A 21,402-nucleotide genomic window follows, 5' to 3' on the forward strand; every position below is an offset into this window, starting at 1 on the left:
TTAATATTTTGGATCATTTCAAAATCAATGAAAAAAAAAAGATTACATTGTAGCCTCTACTAATATTAACACATACTTAGTACTTTAATCAAAAGTAATAGCAGTACAAAGAGGTGGTCACAAAAATCTGTGCTTTCTGCACTAATTCAGTTAAATTCATTCTATATTCTACTTCTTACCTTTAAGTTTACACTGATAAATTTGAAAGGATTTTTATTTTTTTTTAAATCATTTAGATTGTTACTGTCATCATATTTGTTTTAGTCATTGTACCCTGTGATCCTCTTCAGATGCCGTTTAGTTGGTAAACTTCAGGGAATCTTTAATTTATTTAATGTATTACATCTGCATTTGATGCCCCCCCCCTACATACTTAGATATCTTATATCACTTTATTAGCTTTATTTTTTTTATAGTTTTGTCAGCGAGGATTGAACTCACCATGCCTAGGTAAAATTTACTTTAGAACATCTTTGAATGAGTATTTGTACTGGATATATACCAAAGTCAATATAAGCATTTGTAAAAAAAAAAAAATTTTTTAAAGTGTATTTAATGAAATCCTTGATGAAAAAAATAGGAACTCTCACTCTCTCTCTATGTTTAAGATTAATGATTAATACAAAATGGACATCTGAAGACGACCAAAGATTATGTATATAACAACAAAGTAAAATCTTATAAACATTGTGATATTTTAAATGTACTGAATTCATCTAATGCAACGATTTTTAAATCCATTATTCAAATTACACCATTCTAGTAATACATGACCATAGATGATGAAGCAAGAGTGAGATTAAGGTGAAGATTGATGATGTTAACATGGAATAGATTGAGTGAATAATAAAAATATTGTGAAAGATAGAAAAAAAAAACGTTTGGAATATTTTCTTACATTTTTGGGTCAAGTAGAATGCAATAAGTAGAGTATTGAGGGATGTTCATTTGCCGATGATTTTTGTAAAATACAAATGATGAAAGTTCTGTAAAAGAGAATCTATTTAACGTGCATATTACTGTCAGCAAAATGCATCAAGTAGGGTGTGGAGAGGATGACCATAAAAGTGATCAACAGCAAAATAAAGTTTTTAAATGGTTTCATCATCACAATGGATTTCGATCTTGGAACATGGAGTAAAACTTTGTTAAAGATTTTAAAATGTTACATTGATTAAAGAATTAGTGTCAACTTTGGAACAACAGTTTAAAAGCATTTTGAACAAAAACCTTCAAAATATAAATCAAATAATTAAAAGATGTTTTCAAGCTATGTGTTATAAATAAAAATCAATTTAATATAAATATTTCTAAAATATATCATTATAAAACATTTACTGCATAGTTATATGTAATGTTTGTATCAGTATACTGAACAGATGTTTGTAATAGATGTTAATTAAAGATGAGTTTAAAAACATGACAATGTTGTCATTTTGGGGTGTACTAAAACATAACAGGTGAAAAGTTATTAACAACAAAATAGAAATAGTTTAATCAAGCAACAAATAGAAAATTAAATTATATTGGAAGAATGAAAAATGCATATATGATGATTGTAGAACTTATTTAGGACACATGGTTATATTTTGGATGTAACCACATTTCTAAAAAGCATCTACAAATTTTGAAACTTTTCTCAAATGTAAAAAAAAAAATGTGTTTTTAATTATTCCATGAATATTAATATTTTAATTCTCTTAATATTTCAGTGAAAAAAAACAGAAGAACCTCACCATGTTCATTGTTTTATGTGTTTCATTTCAACTATTACAAATTGGTCTCAGTGCTGACCTGACATACACTGTAGATGAGGGGAAAAGTCCAGGTACATACCTGGGGGACATTGCGACAGATTCACACATTATGGATGATGTCTCATTGGAAAACAGACGATTGATCACGTTCAATCAACTACGACAAGGAAGTACTGGATCCTCACAGTTGTTCCATGTTTCCAAGAAGAAAGGGAAACTCTTTACTGCGCAGACATTGGATGCTGAATCGCTTTGTACCTACAATAAAGAATGTTTCAAAATGGTGGATGTGGCTGTACGGCAAGATAAGACCTTCATGAAGATTATTAAAGTAAAGATAATTATAAATGATGTCAATGATAATAAACCAGAATTTCCGAAGAAGGAAATACGTCTTGAATTCCTGGAAGGTGTAAGCAAAGGATTTCAAAAAGCTATACCAAATGCAGTTGATAAAGATATAGGAATGGAAAATTCAAAAATTACATATCATCTAGAGAAAGAAAATAAAATTCCATTTTCTTTGAATGTTCATAACACACCTTTTGGTACACCAAAACTGAGTATATCAGTGGTTGAAAAACTGGACCGAGAAGAGAAAGGTTCTTACGTGATTCAGTTGATTGCAAAAGATAGTGGAATTCCGCCCAAACAAAATGTTTTAAACATTTATGTTGATGTGACTGATATAAATGATAACTCACCAGTATTTAGTCAAGATATTTATAATATAACCATCAAAAATGAAGAATATGGAGAGAAACCACTTGTGATTGTGTCTGCAACAGATTTGGATGCTGGAGAGAATGGTAAAGTTTCTTACTATTTCAGTTCACAAACACCAACTGATATAAAAAAACATTTTAAAATAAATGAAAACACAGGAGAAATTTTTTTGCAGCAGAAATTACAATCAAATGAAAATAATGTTTATAAATTATTCGTAACGGCCAAAGATGGAGGAGAGTCTCCGATGAGCAGTTTTGCAGGTGTTCTCGTCAATGTTGTTAATACGCAAAACAGACCTCCAAATATATTTGTCACTTTTATGTCTGAAGCGACAGAAAACACGGCTACTATACTTGAAGATGTTGAAATTGGTAGTTTTATTGCTTATGTTAAAGTGACTGACCCTGATGCTGGACAAAATGGACAGGTTAATTGTGAGTTGCACCATGATAAATTTCGTTTACAAAAACTAAGATCCAAAGAATACAAAGTGACATTGAAACACAAAGTTGACAGAGAAATGCAAGAGCACCATGATGTTACAATCAGCTGCAAAGATGAAGGATCTCCTCCACAACACAGTGATAGCAAGTTCTCCATCAAAGTCAAAGATGTCAATGATGTAAGACCACAATTTACAAAAGATACATTTAAATTCTCTGTGTTTGAGAATGAAAGTCCAAAGACGTCAGTTGGTTCTATCAATGCCACTGATCCTGATCTGGGAGCTGGCAGTAGACTCACATATTCTTTGCTTACGAAAAATGAAGACTTCCTACCTTTCAAGATAACCAGTGATGGCTTGATTTCAACAATCATGTCTCTTGACCATGAGTTCAAAGACATTTATAAATTCAACGTTTTAGTGAAAGATAATGGAAACCCTCCACTTGATAATAGCGTCAATGTCATTGTGCAGATTGAAGATAAAAATGATAATGCTCCATATTTTACCTTTCCCAGTGTGAATCCTTTCAATCTCGATGTCAAATATCATCCACATCATACAAAGAACATCACTCTTCTCAAGGCTGCCGACAGTGACAGTCAAGAGAATGCATTTCTCAAATATGAAATAACTGCAGGCAACGATAAACAGTTGTTTGCCATCAATCATTATACTGGATTGTTGTCTTTCACTCGCTTACTTGGCCATCAAGATGCTGGCTCCTATCACCTGCAGTTTATGGTCAAGGATAGTGGTAGTCCAGTTTTATCTGCAAAGACATCAGTCTTTTTGACATTGACAGTTAGTAACAATACCGCAGATATCTTAAATGCTGCCTATACGCACACTGATATCAAGATCCACCAGTATTTACTCATTGTCATTGTGTTGGTTGCAGTCACCGTTGCTATACCAATTACTGCTGCAATTTCCATCTGCATCCTTCGTTGCATTGATACCAGAAGTGTTGCACAAGCACATCCATTGGCTGACTCTTCCAGCAAATATTATCCCGAACAGGCACATGCAATGCATCCGTCTTACCAGACTACTTATTGGTCTGGTGTGTCTGTTGCTGTGCGAGCAGAACAAGATGTGCTTTGTAGAACTCTACCGGGAAGAGGCAGAAGGCCACAACATCGTGCAGATGGCTTAAATGATGGACGTAGAAGTTCAGCTCTGGGAATTAAAGTGCAGACAGCAACTGAAGTCATCTATGAGGTAGGAACCTTATTTTGTATTTTTCAACAAAGAATTCTTGGTTTATATATTTATAAAAAATAAATTACTTTACTTTTTATTTCTGTTTGTAAAACCTTTTTTTTAATTGAAAGGAAATCCGAGGTGCTACTGGTGGTAAGAGACATGAAGACAGAAACTGCATGGGTTCTGCCTGTCATCCTGACATGGAACCCTCTTCTCAACAAGAAGATCCTTACGCTGAAAGATATGCAAATCATTGTCAAAACATTTCTGGTAAGTTATAAAAACTCTGTATAATTTTTATATGATATATACTTTTTTTTTATATGAAAAGAAATTTTTTAATTCTTTTTTTTCTGTTATTTTGTTTTAGCATGTGACACATCTTGTGTATGTTTTGCTATAATTTTTTGTGTTATTTTGTTTTAGCATGTGACACATCTTGTGTATGTTTTGCTATAATTTTTTCTGTTATTTTGTTTTAGTATGTGACACATCTTGTGTATGTTTTGCTATAATTTTTTGTGTTATTTTATTATTATTCGATTTCATTGCTATTGGAAATGGATTCTAATATCCCAACAATCCCTCATCAATTTGAATTGTTGGTTAACTAATCTTGATGCTAGTATCTATATCCTGTGCTGATGAAGAGACAATATCAATATTGTCTCAGAAACAGTCGTAAATGAAATGGTTGTTTATGTTGAATTCTTAGAACATATGTAAATGAATGTTGTAAATTTGTTTGACACACACACACTGTTTTTAATGAGAAGTTGAAATTGAGTCATAAATACAAATATTCTATTATTTCATTTCAGCATCTGAAACATCTGATTACTATGAACCAAACTCATCAGAGAATATTCACGAGGAATACACAGATATGAAACCTTCATTACAGACATTTATGTCTCCTGGAGATACAAGGACTCTTCCAAGACGGATGTATAAGGCAGATGCTAATCCTAACTCTGACTATAGGCAATGGGGTAGTCTGAAGAAGACTGCAGTGGATAGATACACTTCTGACACGCAGTTACAGCTGAACAATACAGAAGCAGACAATGTTACATGTGAACCTCAACAAGAACAAACACAAGAAGCAGCAGTAGAAAATACACAGGAAGAAGAAGGAAGCAGACAAAGTTTAGATTTAGAGCAGTCAACACAACAATCACAAATATTACAAGAAAATACATCTCATTCACTAAATATTGCACAAGAGACCTTACCAGAATCACCAAAATCCATACATCCTGTAAAAATATAAATACAATTCAATCAACTTTCTTTAAATTACTAGCCATTATTTGTGAACATATATTTGACATCTTAAATCAATAATGTATTTAAAGATTCATTTTAAATACGCAAAAATTTTCTCTCATAATTTCAAAGAATTAAAATTTTTATATTTCATCAGAATCACCAAGATCTATTCACTTAGTAACTACATCAAAATAATATATAAGACCACTTTAGTTGAAGAATTTTATAATAATTCTTTGTGTTTATTTATAAGCATAGAAGTGTTTATTTAAATCTTGATGCAGAGATTTTTTTCAAATTTCCAATGATTTATTTGCTACTAAGTTTTACTCACATTTTCTATGGCCAATATAAGTGAGTATCAAAAGTTTAACCCAATTAGCTCAAGTCTTTTTAAGTAAAATATTCATGGCCTTTTAAAGATTCTATTTACTTTGTATGTTTATTTTTATTTCAACTTATATATGAAAATAGAATAAAATCAAAATAGATAAAAAAAAAACTGTATTTGCAAGAATAAATATAGAAAAGACTTATTTTTCTTTTTGTGATCATTTGAATGCTTTATCAGTGGCACTAAGCAACATGATGCATAAAATAAACTTTATGGGACGGTGCTTTTTCCTAACTTTTTTCATATCCACACAGAAACATATATACTATTTTAACACACACACACACACACACACACACACACACACACACACACACACACACACACACACGTCCGTGCATGTTCTGAAAAAGTAGTTAATACCAAAGAAACAGCTTTTCTCAACATTCATTTACCCTTCATCAACACAAAAGTACAGGTTAGTTTTCAATATACTGTTTTATCTGATCCTTTGTCCAGTATTTTCATTTTATGATTTTTATGTAAATTAAAAAACAACCAAAAAAAGAAAGAAAAAAAAAAAAAACCAAAAAACAAAAAAGCAAACAAAACATGCAAAGTATTGTAAGTGAATTTAATAAAAATTTTAGATGGCATAAATGTGTACTGCTAAGCCCTACTAAATAATAATTTATTATGTTGAAATCCTTAATCAATTTTTTCATATGATATGCAAATATTAAATGAGTTTTATGTTTTGATCTTTTTTATTGCAATAGCTATATATCTTTGTCGTATTAAATTAAAAATTCATTATTTAATAAACACAATTAATTGTATAGACTTATTACAAACAGTACTTAATATAAGTCATTACAAAGAAGCATTTATATTTACAATTTTGTACAAGTAGATCCATTGGCTGACTCTTCCAGCAAGTATTATCCCGAACAGGCACATGCAATGCATCCGTCTTACCAGACTACTTATTGGTCTGGTGTGTCTGTTGCTGTGCGAGCAGAACAAGATGTGCTTTGTAGAACTCTACCGGGAAGAGGCAGAAGGCCACAACATCGTGCAGATGGCTTAAATGATGGACGTAGAAGTTCTGCTCTGGGAATTAAAGTGCAGACAGCAACTGAGGTTATCTATGAGGTAAGTACTCATTGATTTATTTTTAATTCAAATAGTTTGTACATAATACCTATAAAACTTATTTTATCACAGTAAATAAATGCGTTGTGAATTATGTAAAAGCAAATAAATATAAAACATCCATTGGCTGACTCTTCCAGCAAATATTATCCCGAACAGGCACATGCAATGCATCTGTCTTACCAGACTGTGTCTGTTGCTGTGCGAGCAGAACAAGGTGTGCTTTGTAGATTTGGTTTGATTATTTTGTTTTACGGCATATCAACCCTTTTTGGTTTATTTAATGTTGAATCCAGTTATTCTGGAAATAGTAATCATGTTGCATCCAGTTATTTTGTAGAAGGTTTTTATTCTTCAAGTTCTTTGTATACTCATTCATTAGTTTGTAGTGTTTGCTTTGGTTGATTTATAGTGGATTTTTTTTTTCGTTTTTGTTCTCTGCTTTGAAGCATGAATGAGTTTTGCAATGGAAGAAGGAAAAGGGTTACAGTATTAATGTTTGGCACATTTTAAGTTAAGAAACCAGTCAGGAAGTGGGGAAGATAAGAAGAGAAAGAGGAAATGGGAAGAAGGAAAAGGGGGAAAAGGTGGGTTGTTGTTTTTGTTTTTGGTTTTGCAGAACATAATTAAGTTTTGCAAAAGGAAGTAGAAAACAAAAAACATCAATGTTAGGTGCATTTTGTCTCAATAAGCCAATATCTTCAGATAACCTGATCTTGTAGAACTCTATTGGCAAGGCCCCAATATTGTGCAGATTGCTTTAATGATGAATGTAGAAATTTCACCTTTGTAATTAAAGTATAGTCAATTACTTTGGTCATCTGAGTTAGAGAATTCAACATTTTTTATTCAATAACTTTCATTATATTGCAATTATTACATGATAAATCATAAATAATAATGACATTATTTTATATTTTTACATAATTCTTACAATTATTTAATTCATAAAATATACAAAATAATTAAATTATCTTTGGTTTACTTATATTTAACAGTTGTATAGAATTTATTGCATTTTAATTATTGATTTAGAATTACTATTTTATTTTACATTAATGTTTTTTTTTCATTGACAAGGAATTATCTTTGTCATCTCAAATTTGAAATGGACTTTAATCAAAATATTTGAGATATACTCACCATCTGTTGTTAAGTGGCTATTAAAAATATTTGTAAAAAAATTAACTGAATTCTTCATGCAAGACATTCAACTATAGATTACTAAGATTACTTTTGAGGCATAAATCAAATTTTTGTAAATTTCAGAATCAAACACTGAATGCTTTCATTTTTACATTTTTATTACAAAATTATGTTCCCCATTTTTATTATATACATTTTGAGTTTTTGCTTGTTAGAATTAAAAGAAATATTAATTGTTCAAATTTGTTGATGTAACATAAATGAAATTAGGGGTGGTACTGGTGGTAACAGACATGAAGAGAGATACAGCTTGTCACCCTGATGTGAAACCTTCATTTCAACTTGGCATAAGACATTCATATCATTCTGGCAAAGAAAAATCACTGTCATAATGTACTTAGCAAGTTGGAATTACATCATTTAACAGTAACGCCCACTCTGATCAGAAACATTAGAAATTAAAATGATTAATATTTTAAAGGATCTATGTTTCCAACATTTACTCCAAACAAGCACTGTTCCCAGGCGGATGTGTAAGACAATGGTTGATCCCTATCAGAATGCATTTCTGATTATTAGATTCTCATACCTCACAACCAGATTATGAAACAGGTAAATGTCTACAAAAATAACCACAAATAACAACAGAATGCACACAGAAAAATGGAGAATTAAATCAGCATGTAAAACAGATATTAAACCGAATATAATGCTGCTGCTGATGATGATGATGACCGGTAAATGTATAAAATTTCTGTTATAAACAAAATAATGAAAATTTCCAACTAGACGTATACATCTTACATGCAAATAGGAATAAAAAAAGACATAATAGAAATTTGCTCATTATAAATAATTCTAAATAAATATTTAATTTATAAAAGGTAGGAATATGCTAATTAATTGCATCAAATAATAAATCTATAATTTTATGAATAAGCATCATATTTAGAATAACTATTATTAAATTATTAACATGGAATCATAGGGAATACTGTAAAAAAAAAAAAAAAAAAAAAAAGAATCCCGTTTTACTATTTGTTTTATATTTTAAATAAATGCCATTTTTTAACAAAATGCCAAATACGTAACGATTTAGATGAAATATTTTTTCATTTGAAAGAAAATAATATTTGAGTGAAAATATAAAAACACATTTATGATGAATAATATAGCGAGAATAGAAAAGGAAAAAATTAATATTGTGGAGAGAAACAAAGAGAGAAAAAGAAGAGAATACTTGGCCTTTTTTTTTAATTTTTAGGCTTTGTTAGAATCAGTAGCTCAAGACGCCATGATGCATAGGAGAGACTTGATAGGACCATGGCTTTCTTTCTTTCTACTTTATATATGAACACACTCCCACTTCCACACATAAATACACACACATTTACTGTAACAAACACATACATACACTTACACACATGCGCCCAAAAGGAGGCTAACATTGTGTTCATATAATAGCAGCAGTAGCAGCAGCAGCAAAGCTGTACACCAGAATACATACACTTTGTGTCTCTTCATACATTTCTGTTTCATCAATACAACAGTGCAGGTTAGTTGACATAAAAACCTTCCTGATCTCTTGTTTTATACCTCATTTAAATCTTTTATTGCTTACTGATTTTCCTTTTTAGCTTTAACAAAAGTTGTTTATTTTCTTGTAAATTCAACTGTTTTTTTTTTCAAGAAAAATGTATATGTTATAATCTGTTATTTTTACCCCCCCCCCCAAAAAAAACAATTCAGTATTTTGTAATCGGCATGTAAAATGTCTGACTCAGGCATTCAGTATTTTCATCTATATTATTTGAACTGAATTGCAACCATCCAATCATCAGATATTTAGAAAACTGTTTTAGTTCAATCATTTTAAAGAATTATAAATTGCCTTGTATTCTTAAAACAAAATATTATATACTCATTCTATTTGTCAATATGGATATTATAATAATAATGAGATTAACCAAATAATAATCATTGTTACTAAGATTAAAATTTATCGATATGAAAGTAATTTAGTTTAAGATATTTTTATTGTTTATATATTGAGCATGAAATTATTTTATAACTAATCTTTACTGGATATCAGATTCAATTCAGAATCTATCACCTCATTCCTCGTCTTTTTATAGAAACAAATTTTATTTAGTCAGTTGTCTAACAAGAAAACCAATCTTTTGTCATTTTAATCAGCAATTAATCTTGTGTCAATATTTATTATTAACATTTATTTCATATTTATAAAACAAAACAAAATTTAGATGAAACTGACATTACTGAACTTCAAAAATATTTAAAATCTTTATGTGTTCCATAGGCGATCAATATAAATATTGATATGATAAGCTTATTCTTAGACAATGTATAGATTGAACCCAAATTAAAAAAAAACATCAATATACATTAAGTCTTAAGGATTCAAAATTATATTTTTAATGTTAAGGCTAAATATATTCTGTGTGTTAGATCTATGATGCTTAAAAATGTTACAAAACTCAGTGATTTTAAGAATTAACATCTGATCAATTTTTTTATCAATTTTAATAAAATGTTTTTGCATAAATAAAAAAGATTAAAAGTAATTTTTGGGGAGAGAAAAAAAAGTTTTCAAATTGTTCTTAATTCTTTATTGTAAAAAAAAAAAAAAAAAAGTTAAAACTGATAATGTTGCAAGACTTTTTGCCTGTTAAAAACGTGCAAAAGTTATAACCCATTGATTTAGAATGAGTACTTCATGCCAAACTGATGGCTGAATATGGTTAAATTTGTGCTCATTTTTGCATTAAATACTAATTCCTATTAATCATTAACTATGATTTGAATGGATATCATATTTAATTTGTTGCACTTATTCTATTATTATAAAAAAAATTTATTCAAAATTTCAGACAGATCGGCTTAGTAGTTCAAGAGAAACATTACATTATATGTGTGTGTGTATAAATAAATAAAGGTACAACCTATGCAGATCTCATATTATTAATATGAATGAATCATAAAAAAACATTTCTTTTTTTTTATAAATATGAAGTGTGAACACACACCTCAATATTATTGGTATGAGTAAATTAAATAAAAAATTATTTATATAAAAAATATATACATTTACACACACACTATATATATATATATATATATATATTTATAGATTTTTTTTCTCTTTTATTTAAAAGTACCGTATCACAAAAATATTTTTGTAGTTCCTTGGCATTTTGGCTTAGATAAAAGTGTAATATCTGTTTTCCACAATATCAGCACCATTTGACACTAAAAATTTCATGTAATTATCTCCCTTTAAAATTTAATGCTAAATTTTTGTTTAAAACACTATTGTTTTGTTTTTTTTAATAAAAATATCTTCACTTAATTTTATTAATAATTATAATAAAAGTATTATACATGAAATTATTGTGGATATACAATAGTATTTGTTTATGCCAATTATAAATATATATTACATAATATTACTTACATAATTTACTAGTAGGACCTGTGAAAATTTACCGAAGGAGAAATCAACAAATATGTTTTGATAAAGCTGATATTTTTCTGGATAGTGCAAAAAATTAGTTTTTTGGACAGAAAAAACAATAACATACAGCAAATACGAGTTTATTAATATTTCTATAAACATCTATTTTAAACTGACTCAAAAAAGAGAAATTAATAAGTACTGATAAATACTAGGAAAGTAATATTGTGCTACATAGTTTATTCTTTTGATAGAACTAAAATTGTAAGAGAAATCTTTAATTTACTCCCTCAGTCTTGAACCTCTTGGCAAACAATGTTGTTCTTTTTTGCCCTGTTTCTTTCAAACGTTCTCTTTTTTTACATAACGTTTTGCAGACTTCTTCCTTCAGTGAAAAATCGCTATACACCAAAATTACTACGAGTTCCTTTCTCACACCATTACAATAATTATCATATATTATTATAATCATATTCGAAAATGAGGCTTAATCAAAGGGAGGTGACTCTCATATTCTTGTTGTAAGTTGACAGATAGGCTTTTTTAAAGCCAAATTTAATCTTTTTTGAATCAGTTTGGTTGTCAAAAGTTGTATTTGACCTTTTTCAAAGCGTAACGTATGAACCAACAAAAGGAACAAACAAAGTATTATATAAACTAAAAACTTTTAGAAAATACATATGCAAATGAACCATACTGAGTTTGGTCTGAAAGAGTTTGAAAATGGGTATATATACGATATAAGCATAAACTGTTTTAAGTTATAGAAACATTATCATTTATTCATTTAAATTTTGCAATATTTTCCATTTGTAAAAGAAATTGACATTATATATATATTAGCTGGGGGGAGGGGGGCACACCCGGCTTTGCTTGGGCATAAAATATGCTTGATTATATTTTAATTTGTCTAGATTTCGTATATATTATTATAGAGTCATGATTTCAAAAGTTAAAAAAAAATATTTAGGTGCCATCAGCTAGAATCGAAACTGAAACTATAGCACTGAAAGCTGGTGACGTACCAACGTGATGCACATATAAACCAATTAAAAATTAAAAATAAACTTAGATGAATGCACAAAATGTTTAACGATTTTTTCAATTTTGACCTATTTTTGACCCCTTAAAAACAATTATAACCGGCTAAAGACAAATAAAAGAACGGCCTGTAAAAAATCCAATCATTTGTGACCCCTAGCACTGCTCTGCGACTTTTAGTTTCGGTAGAGATAGAGTTTGAAAATATGGAGAGAGACATATAGTCTGTCTCCATATTTTAGTATATAGTATATATATATATAAAAGGGCCATTCATTTTTGTTGTTATTTTTTGGGGGGAAATTTCACACAAATGTACTTTATGTGTCTGAGAGTATTCTTAGATAGGTTTTGTATCAGAATGCCTCTGATAAGTATCGAAAATCGATAATCAAAAAAAATCTGATTAAACAAGGAACGATCCAATTTTGACCAAAGTTAACACCCTTATACAGGCTAACATTGTAAGGGCATTTGAGAAGTTTTATCAATGAACAAACAGAAGGGCCTGGTGTATAATATCTGATAAGACAGGAGAGCGTTTGCAATAAATGTTTCTATTTAAATCACAATTGAACAATTATACTTGACTCTTGCATTTTTAATTCAAGCCATTATATAAAATAATTTTATAAATTCAATTGTAAGTTATTTAGTGCAATGTAGACTACAATGTATAAGTGACTGTGAAGAAACATGTGAAGCTTCCTCCCAGTGCACCATGGCGGGTCTTCTACTAAAGCAGGCAATCAATCAATTTAATTGAAAAATGAGTGATTTCATTGATTCCAGTGACAACAAAAGTATTAGAAGTATGAAACATTGGTTGATCCTTATTCAATCCCGGGCAACATTGTGTCTCCCTGCTAGTATATATATATATATATATATATATATATATATATATATATATATATATATATATTACACACACACAAATACACATATATATCTAACTGCATACAAACTTATGAGAAATATAGGATTGTTCTAAAAAAATCTTTATTCCAGGGAATTTCTACTGTTATTCGATATTTCACAAATATTAGTGAAAATAAAAATTAGCTAAAATCAACTTCATTTATGCAGATTCTTTTTCAATCAGAATAATTTAAGACAGAATATGTTATGGTATTTTAAAATGAAATAACATTTATCTTCTTTTTAATTTGCAAAAACTTAATACCACTGAATAATCATCCCATTTTATTTACACTAAATGTTATAAAAAAGTGAAATTTCTGATAAGTTAATGAATTATGCGGATACAGTGCGTACAAAATGGTATAAAACATTTGAATATCAATGTATGTGCATTACAGTAAATAATGGTGAAACTTTTGTTTCTTATTAAGAATTACACTTATTTTAAAAACAAAAAGCCGGATCGGACGGCCAGTATGCACCATATTTTTTTAGGCTGAATTAAGATTTATCCATTTTTCCATTCTAAATGTGTGTCAGAAATACTTAATCGCTAAAAATCATAATTTAATTTTCTTAAATAAAAAATAAAATACCTGATCAATTTACATGATTTTTGGAATATAATGTCCTTGTTCTGTGACATCATAAAGATTTTTTTTGTGTGTATTTTTGTTTTTTTATAACTAAGTGTAATTCTAAATATGTGTCAAACTTTCTACTTAAAAGTAACAAAGAATCAAAATAAAATTGTCTCATGAAAACAAAAAATGTATGATTATATTGAAAACAGATAAAACAAAAATAACTGAATGACTTATTTCCATTTCAGAATCGAATTAAATTTCAACGGATTCACAGAATATTAATAGAGGCAGATATGAGGATAACAATTTACCTCCTCTTTTATGTTTCACCATTTTGTCTCGGTGCTGACCTAACATATAATGTAGATGAGGGTAAGAGTCCGGGTACATACCTGGGGGACATTGCTGCTGACTCACACGTCATGAATGATGTCTCATTGGAAAACAGACGATTGATCACGTTCAATCAACTACGACAAGGAAGTACTGGATCTTCACAATTGTTCCATGTCTCTGAGAAGAAAGGGAAACTCTTCACTTCACAAACATTGGATGCTGAATCGCTTTGTACCTACAATAAAGAATGTTTCCAAATGGTGGACGTGGCTGTACGGCAAGATAAGACCTTCATGAAGATTATTAAAGTAAAGATAATTATAAATGATGTCAATGATAATAAACCACAATTTCCAGAGAAGGAAATACAACTGGAATTTGTAGAAGGAGTTAGTAAAGGATTTAAGAACCCAATTCCAAATGCAATTGATAAGGATGTTGGTATGATTAACTCCAAAATACATTATGAAATGAACAGGGAAAATAATGACCATTTCTCATTGTCTATTCTGACCACTCCATATGGTCCCCCTGAATTAAGTATTTCTGTTGAAGAAAAACTTGATCGGGAAAAGAAAGATAAGTACAATTTACAAATAATAGCAAAGGACGGAGGGTCACCCCCAAAGCAAACTATTCTGCATGTTCGTATCTTTGTAAGTGATCTGAATGACAACCCACCAGTATTTACCAAAGATATATATAATATATCAATTGAAAACAAATTCTATGGAGACAAACCTATTGCAACAATATCTGCAACAGATTTAGACACAGGAAAAAATGGAAATGTATCTTATTATATAAGATCACAGACGTTGGATATAGTGAAAGATTATTTTGAGTTAAATAAAATAAATGGACAGGTTTTTCTTAAGAAAAAAATTTCAAATAAAAATAACATATTTAAATTGTTTGTTGGAGGAATGGATGGCGGTCACCCGCCACTAAGAGGCTCGGCAGTCATTTTAATTCATATAATAAATGCACAGAACAGACCTCCAAATATATACGTCACTTTTATGTCTGAAGCAACAGATAACACAGCTACTATACTTGAAGATGTTGAAATTGGTAGTTTTATTGCTTATGTTAAAGTAACTGACCCTGATGCTGGACAAAATGGACAGGTTAATTGTGAGTTGCACCATGATAAATTTCGTTTACAAAAATTAAGATCCAAAGAATACAAAGTGACATTGAAACACAAAGTTGACAGAGAAATGCAAGAGCACCATGATGTTACAATCAGCTGCAAAGATGAAGGATCTCCTCCACAACACAGTGATAGCAAGTTCTCCATCAAAGTCAAAGATGTCAATGATGTAAGACCACAATTTACAAAAGATACATTTAAATTCTCTGTGTTTGAGAATGAAAGTCCAAAGACGTCAGTTGGTTCTATCAATGCCACTGATCCTGATCTGGGAGCTGGCAGTAGACTCACATATTCTTTGCTTACGAAAAATGAAGACTTCCTACCTTTCAAGATAACCAGTGATGGCTTGATTTCAACAATCATGTCTCTTGACCATGAGTTCAAAGACATTTATAAATTCAACGTTTTAGTGAAAGATAATGGAAACCCTCCACTTGATAATAGCGTCAATGTCATTGTGCAGATTGAAGATAAAAATGATAATGCTCCATATTTTACCTTTCCCAGTGTGAATCCTTTCAATCTCGATGTCAAATATCATCCACATCATACAAAGAACATCACTCTTCTCAAGGCTGCCGACAGTGACAGTCAAGAGAATGCATTTCTTAAATATGAAATAACTGCAGGCAACGATAAACAGTTGTTTGCCATCAATCATTATACTGGATTGTTGTCTTTCACTCGCTTACTTGGCCATCAAGATGCTGGCTCCTATCACCTGCAGTTTATGGTCAAGGATAGTGGTAGTCCAGTTTTATCTGCAAAGACATCAGTCTTTTTGACATTGACAGTTAGTAACAATACCGCAGATATCTTAAATGCTGCCTATACGCACACTGATATCAAGATCCACCAGTATTTACTCATTGTCATTGTGTTGGTTGCAGTCACCGTTGCTATACCAATTACTGCTGCAATTTCCATCTGCATCCTTCGTTGCATTGATACCAGAAGTGTTGCACAAGCACATCCATTGGCTGACTCTTCCAGCAAATATTATCCCGAACAGGCACATGCAATGCATCCGTCTTACCAGACTACTTATTGGTCTGGTGTGTCTGTTGCTGTGCGAGCAGAACAAGATGTGCTTTGTAGAACTCTACCGGGAAGAGGCAGAAGGCCACAACATCGTGCAGATGGCTTAAGTGATGGACGTAGAAGTTCTGCTCTGGGAATTAAAGTGCAGACAGCAACTGAGGTTATCTATGAGGTAAGTACTCATTGATTTATTTTTAATTCAAATAGTTTGTACATAATACCTATAAAACTTATTTTATCACAGTAAATAAATGTGTTGTGAATTATGTAAAAGCAAATAAGTATAAAACTTCTAAGCATATTATTTATTACTTAACAGGACAAAATAGAAGAAACTGCACCCCTTCGGAATGTAAGAAACATAGTAGTGAATGCAGTTGATTTTTACTCAATGGTAGTCAAGATAATTGTACCTGTCACTGAAATTTTGAGAAATTATTGATAGACGTATAAATTTATTATTAGACAAGTAATCATTAGTAATTGCACTTTTTAAAATCATTTAAAAGATCGATTAACAGGAATGCAACCATTATATATATTTGTCATACCATTTTTCTGCTGTTCCATGCTAAAAGGAAATCCGAGGTGCAACTGGTGGTAAGAGACATGAAGAGAGGAATCACATGACGCCTGGCTGTCATCCTGACACGGAACCATCTTCTCAACGAGAACAAGAAGATCCTTATGCAGAAAGATATGCAAACCATTGTCAAAATGTGTCTGGTAAGTTGCATGAATGTAGTGAATTAATTTTCTAATTCCGAAAGCTTTTAAAAATAATTCTTTGAAAAATTAGGCAAAAATAAATAAATAAATAATAATCTCATTAAAATTACAGGATAAAATTATAAATAAAAATAAACTAATAAAAAAATCAATTATAAAAAAATAAAATAAAAAGAAACCAATAAAGTGTATTCAGACACAGAGAAAGCTTTTTAATATGTTTTTGACCAAACATTTGGCTGCCAATGGGTCAAAGTTCAAAAGATTTGACCTTTGCTGTCTCTAGAAAACTATTCAGCCAATTTGGGGTCTAAACATTTGAAATTTTACATAAAAGGTATTCAGACATGCAGCAAGCTTTTTAATCAGTTTTGGGACCAAAATTTGGCTACCAAGAGGTCAAAGTTGAAAGAGTTTACTTTTGCAGATTCTATCAAACTCCTCTGGCAATTTTGGATTTAAACACTTGGAATTTTAGATGTAGGTTACCTGGACATAAGTCAAACTTTTTTATATATACATATGCATATAAAGTTATGAACAGTACATAGGGCCTGAGCAAAGCCGGGCTGAACTGCTAGTGTGTGTGTGTGTGTGTGTGTGTGTATATATATATATATATATATCTTACCATGGTATATATACACCTTGGTAAGATTGGTAGAAAGAAATCCCAAAGAGTTCTTGATTATTTAAAGTCACACAATTTTTCCAAAAGTTGAAATTTAAAATGACATTTTCAATCAAATATGAAATCATGAAAAGTAGTAGAGAAATGCTGTTATTTTAAAAACATGACAAAGAATATCGTTGTATTTGTTTAAAAAGCATTTTGTTTTGTTCTTTTTAGTTCATATGTAGATTGTTTTTGTCGATTTAGATTTAAAAATATATTTTAATAATGCTTCTCCATGAATACTTCTGCTGTAAAATATTATTGTAGGAAATAAATGACAAAAACAAGCCTCTTACAGATAGCTTCAATTCATGTTTTGAACTTTTCTTAAGTAGTATGATAAATATATATTGTTAAATGTGTGATTCTTTCTTTTTCTCCATTGCGAGATTGGAAAATTTTGCCAACTTCATTAAATAGTAGAGTAAACTAGACTCTCAAGCTTTGTGGATGCCCAACTTGTCTAGGAAAAGAAATCTCTGAAATATCATTGGTCTTTCTTTGCTCATACCAGCATTCTTTTCAATTGTCCTAAAATTTTCATTATCACTAGATTCAAGTAATGCTGGTTAAGAAAATGCATTTGGAGATTGCTCAACCCTCGCTTTAAAATAGACACCTGATGCAAAAACATTTACAGGAGGTATTCACTGTCTCTTAAGAGTGAAAAGAGATAAAAAGTTTTTGTGATAACTATTTTATTTTGTATTCATTTCAGCATCTGACGCATCTGATTACTATGAACCACATTCATCAGAGAATATTCATGAGGAATACACAGATATGAAACCTTCATTACAGACATTCATGTCTCCTGGAGATACAAGGACTCTTCCAAGACGGATGTATAAGGCAGATGCTGATCCTAACTCTGACTATAGGCAGTGGGGTAGCTTGAAGAAGACTGCAGTGGATAGATGCACTTCTGACACGCAGTTACAGCTGAACAATACAGAAGCAGACAATGTTACGTGTGAACCTCAACAAGAACAAACACAAGAACAAGCAGCAGTAGAAAATACACAGGAAGAAGAAAGAAGCGGACAAAGTTTAGATTTAGAGCAGTCAATACAACAATCACAAATATTACAAGAAAATACATCTCATTCACTAAATATTGCGCAAGAGTCGTTTCCAGAATCACCAAGGTCTATTCACTAAGTAAAAAAACAAAACAAAACAAAAAGAACAAAAAACAATTCAATCAACTTTCTTTCAATCACTAGCAATTATTTGTGAACATATATTTGATAATTTAGATCAATAATGTATTTAAAGATTCATTTTAAATATGTAAAAACAATTTGTTTCTCATAATTTCTTAGAATTGACATTTTTATATTTTATCAGAATCACCAAGATCCATACATCCAGTAAACATATAAACATAAATTATTTTAATTTATAGCAATTATTTGTAAGCATATATGATAATTTAGATCAATATAATACTTGAATTAATTATTATATTGAGCAAATTAAAACATTTTCTCTAATAAAGGGAAAAACTGAAAACAATTTTTTGAAATAAAATACAAACATTAGTTGAGGTTGTTAGACTAAAGTATCTAAAGAAACAAATTAAGCATATTTTGATTTAAAAAAAAAATCCATGGATTTGCAAGGAAACACATAGAAAAGATTACTAGTGTTTATCGGTGATAATTATTATGTCATTTGCATTTTGCAATATCACATGCATAGAGTGCATTTTCAAATAGTTAATGAAAACAAAGAAATCCTGATAGGATATTAAAGAAATATGTATATTTAAACATCATGCCATTCTTGTGAATTACAAATATTTCCAAAACAGTGTCTGTGCACAAACTTTGAATATATTTTTTGTTTTCTGATGTAGAAATCTTTTACTCTTTGTCTAAATGAAGATTTAAATTTAGTGCAAGTCATTGTTGTTGTATAAGAGAGCAGAATACTTGCCTTTCTCTTTCTTAACATTTTTAGGCTTTGTCAAAATCAGTGGCTCTAGCCGCCATGATGAATACGACAGACTTGATAGGACTATGGCCTTCTTTCTTTCTCTTTCACAAATGAACACTCTCCCACATCCACACATAAACACACACACTGTAACATATACATGTACACACATACAAGCATTTACCCAAAAGGAGGCTAACATTGTCTTTATACAATAGCAGCAGCAGCAGCAGAGCTATACACCAGGATACATATGCATCTTGTCACGGCATACATTTCTGCTTCATTGATACCACATTGAAGGTTAGTTGATATTAAAATTTTAATTTAATATTCTATGCTTGTTTATAGCTAACTGTTTTTGTGATAGCTTAACAATATTAAATATACTTTTTTTTACAAATTCAATCAGTTTTCTTGCATACAAACTTTTTACTATTAAAAAATCACTATTGCACACACAAAACGATTGAGTCATGCAATTGTTATTTCTTTGTTAAATAAAAATATTGTAACATATTAAAATATTCTAACAATTTATAAAATCATTATAATCCAATAATTTTTGTAATTTTATAAATATTCTCTTTATAGTTTCATTTTTCTATTAAAAATCTCATTAAGTAATTCCAATATAAGATGAATTCATTTAATTCAATTTAATATTAAAAATACAAATCAACATTTTCCATATAAACGAATCTCTAAGAAATTAAAATTTGAATAATTTTTTACTTGATAATTTTAGGGACTTTATTCATCTGCAATTTCCTGGATTTATATTATTCTTAAGTATATTTTTTAGAAGTCAAAAAATACATAATTTTCCAAATTATATGCAGTATATGTTTGTTCCTAACACCAGGAAACATTTTCTTTTTTTTTTTTCAGTTTTACCTGTGATTCAATAAAAAAAATTATCTAAGTAAATAAATAATAAAATAATGATCCATAAACTGGATTAAAATATTATGATCAATTTTATCTGAGGGAGATCATATATTAATAATCAATAACTAATCATGTAGGTATATTTCAGTATACTATTATTTTCCATTTATTGAACCAAACATATTCAATTAGATTTGAATATAATTTTTAATAAAAAAACATAAAAATATAAAATACATTCATAATTGTTTCCTTTTCACAATGAACTTTTTTATACTTACATTTTTCTTCACATTTAATTATCAAAATAGTGAATATCTTGACTGCTTTAGGTATATCATGTTATTAATGAATTGCAATCTTTAATATTGTAGTAGATAAATACAAATGAATAAGGAAAACAATTTGATATATTTTTAATAAAAAAAAAATGAAAAGAAATTTTTTTTACTGTAATACCAATTTTTACCATTTTAACCATTGCAAAGGTAACAACTATTAAATGTTTTTATTTGAATTTTATTTTCATTATAAATTTTTTAACAATAGTTTGTT

At 29.6% G+C, this 21,402-nt stretch overlaps 3 protein-coding genes across 3 annotated transcripts in view; all 3 read left to right on the plus strand.

Moving 5' to 3' along the window:
- LOC145242846 (protocadherin Fat 4-like) overlaps nt 1–21,402 on the plus strand; it is an 83,804-nt gene that overhangs the window by 25,021 nt on the left and 37,381 nt on the right. The window contains exons 4-8 of the mRNA XM_080105963.1: nt 1,713–4,155; nt 4,269–4,290; nt 6,660–6,901; nt 9,598–9,602; nt 20,175–20,259. Coding sequence (XP_079962089.1) covers nt 1,713–4,155; nt 4,269–4,290; nt 6,660–6,901; nt 9,598–9,602; nt 20,175–20,259 — 2,797 coding nt within the window. The remainder of the gene's footprint in view (nt 1–1,712; nt 4,156–4,268; nt 4,291–6,659; nt 6,902–9,597; nt 9,603–20,174; nt 20,260–21,402) is intronic.
- LOC145242511 (uncharacterized) lies at nt 4,200–5,534 on the plus strand. Its single transcript, XM_080105571.1, has 2 exons — nt 4,200–4,410; nt 4,962–5,534. The coding sequence occupies exons 1-2, from the start codon at nt 4,317–4,319 to the stop codon at nt 5,411–5,413; spliced, it is 546 nt and encodes a 181-aa protein (XP_079961697.1). The 5' UTR covers nt 4,200–4,316; the 3' UTR covers nt 5,414–5,534.
- Nucleotides 14,273–19,624, plus strand: LOC145242504 (protocadherin beta-16-like). The gene is made up of 3 exons (XM_080105564.1): nt 14,273–16,782; nt 17,189–17,336; nt 18,734–19,624. The coding sequence occupies exons 1-3, from the start codon at nt 14,368–14,370 to the stop codon at nt 19,174–19,176; spliced, it is 3,006 nt and encodes a 1,001-aa protein (XP_079961690.1). The 5' UTR covers nt 14,273–14,367; the 3' UTR covers nt 19,177–19,624.

Source organism: Euprymna scolopes, chromosome 21, assembly GCF_053919585.1.
Source record: "Euprymna scolopes isolate OS-2025 chromosome 21, ASM5391958v1, whole genome shotgun sequence".
In the NCBI taxonomy this organism is placed as follows: Eukaryota; Metazoa; Mollusca; class Cephalopoda; order Sepiida; family Sepiolidae; genus Euprymna; species Euprymna scolopes.

Coding starts and splice junctions, on each gene's coding strand:
- LOC145242511 (XM_080105571.1), top strand. CDS start 4,317: ATGGGTTCTGCCTGTCATCCTGACATGGAACCCTCTTCTCAACAAGAA. Junction 4,411..4,961: donor TCATTGTCAAAACATTTCTG/GTAAGTTATAAA, acceptor ATTTCATTTCAG/CATCTGAAACATCTGATTAC.
- LOC145242504 (XM_080105564.1), top strand. CDS start 14,368: ATGAGGATAACAATTTACCTCCTCTTTTATGTTTCACCATTTTGTCTC. Junction 16,783..17,188: donor CAACTGAGGTTATCTATGAG/GTAAGTACTCAT, acceptor CCATGCTAAAAG/GAAATCCGAGGTGCAACTGG. Junction 17,337..18,733: donor CCATTGTCAAAATGTGTCTG/GTAAGTTGCATG, acceptor TATTCATTTCAG/CATCTGACGCATCTGATTAC.